This window comes from Culex pipiens, chromosome 2 (genome assembly GCF_016801865.2).
Source record: "Culex pipiens pallens isolate TS chromosome 2, TS_CPP_V2, whole genome shotgun sequence".
Taxonomy (NCBI): domain Eukaryota; kingdom Metazoa; phylum Arthropoda; class Insecta; order Diptera; family Culicidae; genus Culex; species Culex pipiens.
In genome coordinates, this window is record NC_068938.1 from 136,822,007 (window position 1) to 136,831,691 (window position 9,685).

Sequence of the window (9,685 nt, forward strand, 5' to 3'; positions counted from 1 at the left end):
AAAAGAACGATACACGCCTGTGGATCCGTTGACGAAACCGCAAGGTTTAAGAGGGCCACATTATAAGGTGTTACGTCGATTCCGTTTGTAGGTATGGATAAGGAATACACTGAAAATAAATGATACAGGGTAAAAAAAATGATTTAACTTTTTGTCACTAGAACTTGATTTTCAAAAAAACACTATTTTATTTTTTTATTTTTTGATATGTTTTAGGGGACATCAAATGCCAATTTTTCAGAAGTTTCCAGGTTGTGTAAAAATCTTTGAGCGAGTCATGATTTTTTTTAATCAATACTGATTTTTTCAAAAAATTGAAATATTGGTCGCTAAATTTTTTCAGCTTTATTTTTCCATTTAAAATCAAATTTACAATCAAAAAGTACAGTAGTAAAATTTTGATAAGGTGCACCGTTTTCAAGTTAAAGCCATTTTTCGGTATTTTTTTAAATAGTCGCAGTTTTTCAATTTTTAAAATTAGTGCACATGTTTACCCACTTTTGAAAAAAATATTTTTGGAAAGCTGAGAACATTTGAGATGGGCCAAACATTCAATATTACGCCCTTTCAAAATGATCGGAAATTTTCACAAATGTATCATATTTTAACATTGTTAATCAGACCATTAGTTGCTGAGACATCGACATTAAAAAATGGTGGGTTGTTTGGGTAAGACTTAGAAAACATAAATTTTCCTGTTTTTTTAACCTTTGCATGGCAATATCTCAGCAACTAAGGGTCGTATCAACAAAGTTCAAAAAAGCAAAATAAAGAGAATTTTCTCAGATTTTTAAAAATATTTTTTTCAAGGGTGGGCAAACATGGGCACTTATTTAAAAAAATGAAAAACTGCGACTATTTTCAAAACAGTTGCCTAAAAATGGCTTTAACTTGAAAACGGTGCACTTTATCAAAATTTTACTACTGTACTTTTTGATTGCAAATTTGATTTTACATCGAAAAATAAAGCTGAAAAAATTTTGCGACCAATATTTCGATTTTTGAAAAATCAGTATTGATTCAAAAATTCATAACTCGGTCAAAGATTCTTTGAACAACCTGGAAATTTCTGAAAAGTTGGTATTTGATGTCCCCTAAAACATATAAAAAAATAAAAAAATTAAAAAAAAGTGTTTTTATTTTGGAAATCAAGTTTTAGTGACAAAAAGTTAAATAAAAAATCACCCACAATTTTTTTTCCGTGTATAATTTATTTTCCGGGTCCAGTGGTTTAGAGGTTAGCGTGGTAGCCTCTATATCCCAGTAAGGCCTGGGTTCAATCCCAGACGGACCCGGTGGCATTTTTCGAGACGAGATTTGCTTGATCACGCCTTCTATCGGATGGGGAAGTAAAACGTCGGTCCATTTGCGTAAAAGAGGTTTTGGGTGACTCACCACACATAACCTTCGGACGTCTAGCAATGAGCAGAAACTTGCAACAGAGACCACAAAAGACCCGGGGGTCGTTAAAGTGGATTGCTTCGCTTCATTTATTTTCAGTGTAGTCCTTATCCATACCTACAACTTTGCCGAAGACACCAAATCGATCAAAAAATACCTTCAAAAGATACAGATTTTTAAATTTTGATACATCATTTTTGTATGGACAGTTGCCAAATTTGTAAGGAAAATTATATGGACAAACTAATGATGCAAAATGGCGTCTTTGGGCATATCGAACGCACCACAAAAGATTCAGCAGGATTAAAAGATACAAAAATTAAAATTAAAAAAAAAGACCGATTTCGTAGAGAATTGAACTGTATAGAAAATAACAGAAAACCAACAAATTATTTCACTATACACACCAACTAATTGAGGTCATTCTTTTACACACCAGAGTATCATCAGGGTACTTCAAGATATAAGTGAGCAATTAGTGAACTACCAAACTTGCTACGCGTTCAAAATGGAAACATAATGTTTATATCTGGATGGCATGCACCAATAGGGTGTAATATGGTTGTATGGAAAAAATAAAGTTGTCCAAATTTTGTGAGCACAGCAACTTTTCAGTACCTTTTGAGGTCCTAAATAACTCCCTAATGTTTGGTAAAAGCAATTCAATTTTCCATATAAGTTTGTATGGGGAAAACCATTTTTTGGATTTTGATTTTTCAAAAATCCATGTTTCACGCTGTATTAAAACCGGATTCATATTCGATTGCTCTGGAATGTGCTCACCAACTTTCCCGAAAAGAGTATGGTGCTAACTTGCTCCTATAAAAATATACAGCGTGTTTAAAACTCGTCTAGATAGTGTTTTTTGCTCGGAAATCACGTTTTAGACGAAAAAAAAAACAAGAATATTTTCAGAAATTATCAGTCATGGTTTCTTTTTTTAAAAATCGAATAACTGCAAATATTTCGCTAAAATCAAACTTTCGGTGGCTTTATCTTGAAAATGGAGCCCTTTATCAAAAAAATTGTATAGTACTTTTCGATTGTGAATTCAAATTAAGTAATAAATTGTTTTTGCATGAAATTTAGATTTTTTCCAAAAATCATTATTTAAAAAAAATCATAACTCGGCGGCAGATTTTTTGACCATGCTTCTCTATGGCTCAAAAGTTGCGGGTTTTTGTCCCCTAAAACAAAAAAAAAATCATGAAAATAAAAAAAAAATACGTAATTTGGGAAATTGAGATTTGTGATAAAGAAGTTAATTTTTTTTCCGTGTACCTATTTTTTTCTCAATAGTCCTCAACAATACCTGCAACTTTGCCATGGACAGCTGCAAAAATTGTATGGAGACTTGTATGGGTGAACCAATGACACAAAATAGCTTCTTTGGTCATAAGGAAGGCCCACAGTTTGAGCCAAATAAAAAAATACACGCAGAAAAATGTTTTGTAGATTCAGCCTTTACGAGGTTTGAATCAACAATTTTTTTGTTGAATATAATCAACAAAAAATTGCGATGAAACAAACCTTGATTTTCTCAATTCCACAAAATTCTTCTGTTGTTTTCAAAAAGCTGCTTTGACTTTTAGCGTTGATTCAACAAAAATCATGATTTTCAAATCAATAAAACGTTTTGTTCATTCAAATATGCCCTATTTTTCTGCGTGTACAAAAAAATAAAAATGGTCAAAATCGGCCGATTTCTTAGAGAATTGCTCACTAGCTTTTACACAGCGAAAGTAATGGCGAATTTAATTTTCAAAAAGGCCAAAAAGGACCCCAATACCGTAGGAAGGTTAATAGTCACGGTTGTTTGCAGCTCTATTTTTAAATAATTTAGTTTAAAAATGTAAGTTTAATATCAAGCTTGTTGTTGCAACAGATCTATGTCAAAAGTTTCGTCAAAGTTATTTATTAGGGGTACCTGATGTAAAACTACACATTTTGCTATGTGTGCAAACTATCTAAGAAAAACAACAGAAAAACTTGCGGCTTTTTCCATACAACCAAGTTCTGAATGCTCTTGTCGAACATAGTGTGGGTCCTACGAGAAATAAGCTTAGCTTGGCCTGAAAGCACACATACAGTACACACTGACGCGCACAGAAATATATGAAATATTTAGGACTGCTGGAAAATGGACAGCACAGGCAAGTCTCGCATAATCATGTTTTTTTCCTAAATGGTAACAAAAGTCAACAAAAAAGGAAAAAAATTCTATAAGTTCAATTTGTGGGGATTGGCGAAAAACTCACTAAATCTTCATGCTAACATTGAGCAGTGTAGCCATGTGATAAGCGGCAGATCGGGAGTTGAAATTGATCGCAAAGATGACTGAAAAAGATACTTTTCCCATACAATATCGTATGGAAAATGTATGTTGGAGACCTACTGCTGAAGATTGAATTTGTTACCCTAGATATAAGATTTTTTGGACTGTTCTAATGTAATCATGAATTGTTGCGTTCTCTCAATCAATCTCTTATCGCTCTCTGCGATCTTTTGCATTTCCGCCGACGATCGTCAGCACGATCGATCGGGTAGCCGATAGGGAGCTGCGGCTCATTAGGTCAGTTCGTATTCGACAACGTTACAGAGAATACATCGAGGAGGAACCTCTGCCAACTTTACTTTTGCTTTTTCTTTAAATAAATGGCCCAAGACTAAGCCGTAGTTTTCTTCGAAAGTTCGTTTTTTGATTTTGGCAAGTTCCCCACACCGAAACAAACCCCACGGAGAAGACGTCCTGCCGAGTAGCTGCCCAGTTTGCGTACAATGTACTTGACTAGAGACGCTTGAGTTTTCGTCCAAATAGGCTCATATTTGGGGTTAGGATTCAGTACATCGAAAAATGTAGCACTGTTATGGGGCGTGTTTAGGAGCTTTGCTGAATTCTATTCAACTTGCCTGACCTTACCAGAAAGAAATGATCCCATGTAGCATGGAATCAGCAAATGAAAACTGCTGCAAGTTGCTATCATTATCCCGGGGAACCAGATTTCATCATTCTGTAAGGTATAAGAATGCTTTAAATAATGTTCTAACTGAGAATTTGAGTACTCGCACAGTCAAAACAATATACAAAGATGTGACAATTTCAGCAATAAGGCATCCGTTATTGATGAAGTAACCTGCCCTCATAAGCGATTCCATCATTGAGAGATACCTAAAATTAGACGTTTTTCAACTATTTTTGGCTTCGTATCCTGACCCATCTGAATACTTGACATGTTCCATATGTTCTTGAATTATTTCCTCCAAAAATTGGTAAAGCTCAGCTTCAGCATGTTTGCCCGATGTAGCAGCTTCTCCCAGTTTCCGCAAACGGATTATCAAAACATCCTGCTGTCCAATGGCGTTAACAATAAGATTAAAGAAGCACATGTCCGTGGCCAGCAACCCGCCACCCGCCACGAACGCCTGCAGTTTGTGAAGGGCCAAATTCAGCAGATACCCGATCCACGTGGATCGATCGACTCCCGGAATGAAAAATCCAAAGGGCAGCTCAAATCGGTGCTCAAACGCGGAAATTAGCAAAGAAACGATCCCCGTTACGTAACTGGGTGCAATCAGTTTCACCGAAATTGTACACCAGGAGGCCGTTTTCATCAAGGAGTTGTGAATTTCCGGGATTTTCTTCGGATTTTCAAATCGTTCCATATTGTACTGGAGAAGCTCATAGATGGTGTCGTGGGAAAACATGTACGCTTTGACGAGTCCCTAAACATCGATACGAAAATGAAATTTGTGGAAAAAACACAAATGTAATTTTGTAACTTACCTGAGAACCAAGCCCAAGCGTAACGAAGCAGAAAATGAACTCCACCCGAGCATGGGTAAATAACAAGGGAAATGCGTAATAATACCTTTCTCTGGTATCAATACCAAATTTTGGTATTCCTGGACCCTTTAAAATTTGTCTTAAGGATTATGCAAGAGCAAAATGTGCTATCATACCAATTAAAGGTATTGTTTTGATATTGCAAAATTGCAGAATTTGTCAATGGTCGAGCACCACATATTGGTATTCTTTTGGTATTACAGTGTTTTATCAATTTTCTCTGAAACTATGGGATTTTTTTACCAATTTGGACAAGATAATAAATTTTGCGCTAAAATGACTTGAAAAAAAAACCAAATACTTTGAAAAACGAGTCAATCGAAAGATTATTGAATTTTGGTTAATTTCAATCCAGTTTTATTTTAATAACACTTATTTTTCAATCTTGTTATTTCTCAGAATCCTCAAGAACTTCATGCACAGGCCGTTCATCAATGACAAATGCATTCGGTGTGGTGAAGAATATCACTAAGAACAACATGGAAACATCAGGTGAGTAGATTTGGCTGTTGCATATGGATCATTTCCGTTTTTTCACTAACTGCAACTGCTGCACTAAAAATGGTATGAAAATACCAAATTTTGGTATTACTTGTGCAAATATCAGCGACCAAAATGTGATCTTGGTTGCCCAGTAATAGATGGTAAAATACCATGAAATCATACCAAAATAATGTATGTGGAAGACCACAGGAATACCAAAATATGATTTTCCAAGGGCGCGGGAATACCTAAAAATTAAACCATGGCAATACCAAGTTTTGGTATTCAAGCGATGTTCAAAAATTCAGAAGACCTCAACTTGGTATTGAAATGGTTTTATTTTGAGGTATTATTTTACCCTTGGAATAACATGGTTTGGTATTGTTGTGCCCTTCCACATACTAGACATTGGTATGATTTCATGGTATTTTACCATCTATTACTGGGCAACCAAGGGCACATTTTGGTCGCTGTTATTTGCTCAAGTAATACCAAAATTTGGTATTCCCGTGTTATTTACCCCTGCTCGGGCACCCGTTGTCCCCAAAGATCCTTCAAGCACAAAATGCTCACCACAAAGAAAAAGAAAATGTCCACCATCAAAAAGATAAACCGTGGATTGGCACGCGTGTTATTCGGCCCAAATCGTTCCCAGCCACAAATGGTCGACCATTTCGAAACCGAATTGCAGGTTTTCTCGAAAAACAACCTGGGATTGCTAAACTCGGACTCTAAGCCGTTGCGCCATTGGCGGATGCGTCTTCTCAGGAGCTCCATGGCGTTCGTGATGAGTCCAGAAAAAAAACCAACACACATTCTGAGGGGAAATTCCCAATATCGGAAAATTTGCAATATTGTGAGAACTTTACCGTTTGCAGAAGTAATTATATTAGTAAGTGTTTGTCGAGAATAAGACCAGGATAATAATTATTTGCAAAAAGAACTTAAATAAATAAATGATTACATGGAAAGTAAGACGAAGAAATGAATAATGACCGTTTCAAATGTTAAAGTCGAAAATCGATTGTGTTTGATTTGCTGAAAAGCAACGACGACAAAGACGACGACGCACATAAAGCGAAGGCACCCTCGTGTGCCAAGAAATTGGTGAGCAACGTGTACACCCTTACCAAAAATCATGATTTTTTGAGTTCCAAATCCCACGTTTCATACGAAATTTTCAGTTCAACCCATATAACCATTTTTATGGTTGTAGTACCTGAACTCAAAAAATCGTATGAAAAGTGGGATTTGGAACTCAAAAAATCATGATTTTTGGTAAGGGTGTACCACACGCTGTATGAGTGTGAGTGCTTCGTCTAGGTTGGGTCTGCTGCGCAACGTAAAGAGTCGTAAGTGTGAGTGCGCTCTTAGAATGATCGTGGTCTTCAGTCTTGTTTGCAAATTTGTTTGCAAGTCATCCCTCATATTCGAAACAGTTTACAGATCTGCCAATGTTCAAAAAATCATAGAAAATCGATAATTGAACTTAATGATTCGCTTTTACCATCATCTGAAAGCTTTTTTTACGATTTTTCGAATGCTCCATCGAACAGCAGCAGATTTTAACTTTTATATCAAGTTTTTGAAGTACCTTGAAATCCACAAATTCGGAACCCTTTTTTCTTACGGATGTAAACAAACTTTGGTTCTCTCAATGCGTACATATTTTTACAAAATAATGACTTCACGCACTGAAACCAACGAAACTCAAGCATAGTTATGTTTTATTAATGGTCTAATAACTTTATTTGTAAAAATATCAGTTAAATTCAGGTGTTCCACAACTGTGGGAGGCACAATAACATCCCACAATTATGGAACAGGCAATTTGGAGGCAGTGTTTTGCTGCTCTGAATGAAATAGTCTTGACTTTTTTGTTTTGAAAGTACTACTTTTACTAGTGAAATAGCAAGAAAATGTCGAAATAAAGGTTTATTTTTCTTATACATACGATAATTTGAACAAAAGTAGGTACCCTATTTTAGACAATCCATAAGAAGTTTAAAAAAGTCATAATTATGCTTCAAGTATCAACACAAAATTACATTGATTGACTTATCCAGCATTATTTAAACTACATTTAAATTGTCTGTCTGTGTAGATCAACAACATCGCGGACCGCTCATTGAACTAACAATCCTGAGATGCCCAGCGGATTCAAAAAATTCAAAGTGTCAGGTATTCGGCGACATCCACCCATGCCAAGCCTTTACACTTAGGATCCCTTATTATTGAGCTCAAAACAGGACTAACCATTTGATGCACAACCAATCGAATCATCCGTACTAGGCGAGAACTGACTGTAAACAGTTTGCATCGTCCGCGTGTATTAGAGTTCTCATTATGGTGTAATAACAAACTCGTTTTTCCAGCACAGCAATTTTCCAGTTCTTTTTGGGGTCCTAAAAAACTCCACAAATTTTGGGAACGATTGGTTACGATTGGAAAACTTTTTTGTACCAGAATCAACTTTGGGCATTTGTTTAGGACCCCGTGACTCATGGAGAGTATCAGGGCCGCATTTAAAAAGCGGATTGAGAGGCTTTATTCCCATACAAACTTCACTTTCGGGTATCAATGGGTAAACTGCCTCTGATTGCATAAATGTCCCATATACAATTTTATCACTCTCGAGTTATTTATGCAGTTTGGTTCAAAATCATGTGCTTTTTGTAGATAAGCCAAAAACATCTAGTACATTGTTCTATAAATCTAGTGGGAATCCAGTTTTTTCGCGCAAATTTAAAACGTAGCCTTTTGTGTGAAACAAACTTGCCTTGCGTTTTCCAAACTTGCGTAATATTGAATGTTTGGTCCTTAATAAATGTTAGTCTTGATTTAAAAAAATCGAAAGTATTGTTTAGAAAAGATCAGAAAATGGCAAAATGGCTTCTTTGAGCATACTAAAGGAACCTTAAAAGTTTCACCTGGATTAAAAAATATAAAAAATAAAATTTTAAGAAGAACGATTTCGTAGAGAATCAGGCAATGAATCGATAAATAAAATCTGGAAAAATCTAACCGATGAAAAACTAACAATTCTGAAAGGTGAAGGGGAGAAAAAATATGAAATTATTCAAAAGTTGAGATGATTTAACTGATCTCAGGGTGACCACTCAAAGCCCATTTTCAAATTCCCGATTTTTTCCCGACTTTTTCCAGACTTTTTCCAGACTTTTCAAGAATACTCAAATAATAGGCATTTCTTTTCTAAAGAATAATTTCAAACATAACACTTTTTATAAGAAAAGTCAATATTAACCACGGAAAAAAAATCTAAATGAATTGAAAAAAAATCCAACTATAGGCAAATTTTGTAAATACAGAAACTGAACAACAAATAAAAAAATACTTCAAAAATGGAAATTCATTATAATGATTCAGAGTAGAAACACAAACAATTGGTCTTTGAAAAATAATCGAAAGATCAACAATAATTATAACTTCCATGTTATTTTTTAAATTGGCAAACGTATAGTTTTGGATACTTCGTTTCAACTGGAAATGACAAAAAGTTAAAGATAAAGGAACATAACATTTCGTTCCTATTTTTTAAATTTCATCATAATTTAAATTCTTAGAACGATTGAAACACAATTGCTGTTATTATCTTTCAAAGGATTTAGAAAAATGCTAAAGAACTCATAAAAAATGTTTTTGTCAAGTTCCCTTTTTCATTTTATATTTTTTGATATTGAATTTTTTAATCGATGTTAATGTATCTGGTGGCCAGTGTTTAGCTGTTTTTTCTTTTCAATGAAAATTAAGTGTGATATGATTTGTGTTTTCACACTTATTTTAACCAAAATGTTTGAAGAGACAAAATTTTCAAGCAATTTTGCAATAACACAAAATTTCTTGGATTATTTTTTTTGCAATTTCAATATTTTCTTCATGGTTTCAAAACGTAAAAAAGTTTTTCAAATTTGGATTTTATTCGATATTTAAGTTTTC

General features: G+C 34.7%; 1 protein-coding gene across 1 annotated transcript; it reads right to left on the reverse strand.

Moving 5' to 3' along the window:
- Window positions 1–4,298: 4,298 nt before the first annotated feature.
- Window positions 4,299–6,505, reverse strand: LOC128092670 (uncharacterized). Its single transcript, XM_052706993.1, has 4 exons — window positions 6,302–6,505; window positions 4,628–5,124; window positions 4,471–4,570; window positions 4,299–4,412 (listed from the first exon to the last, which is right to left on the reverse strand). Exons 1-4 carry the CDS (start codon window positions 6,503–6,505, stop codon window positions 4,299–4,301), a joined length of 915 nt encoding a protein of 304 aa, XP_052562953.1.
- Window positions 6,506–9,685: the final 3,180 nt, after the last annotated feature.

Excerpts from the sequence above, each read along its gene's own strand:
- LOC128092670 (XM_052706993.1), bottom strand. The coding sequence starts at position 6,505 with ATGGAGCTCCTGAGAAGACGCATCCGCCAATGGCGCAACGGCTTAGAG. Across the intron at positions 5,125-6,301 it reads ACATTTTCTTTTTCTTTGTG|GGACTCGTCAAAGCGTACAT; the intron begins GTGAGCATTTTG and ends ATCGATGTTTAG. Across the intron at positions 4,571-4,627 it reads GAACATATGGAACATGTCAA|GTATCTCTCAATGATGGAAT; the intron begins GTATTCAGATGG and ends GTCTAATTTTAG.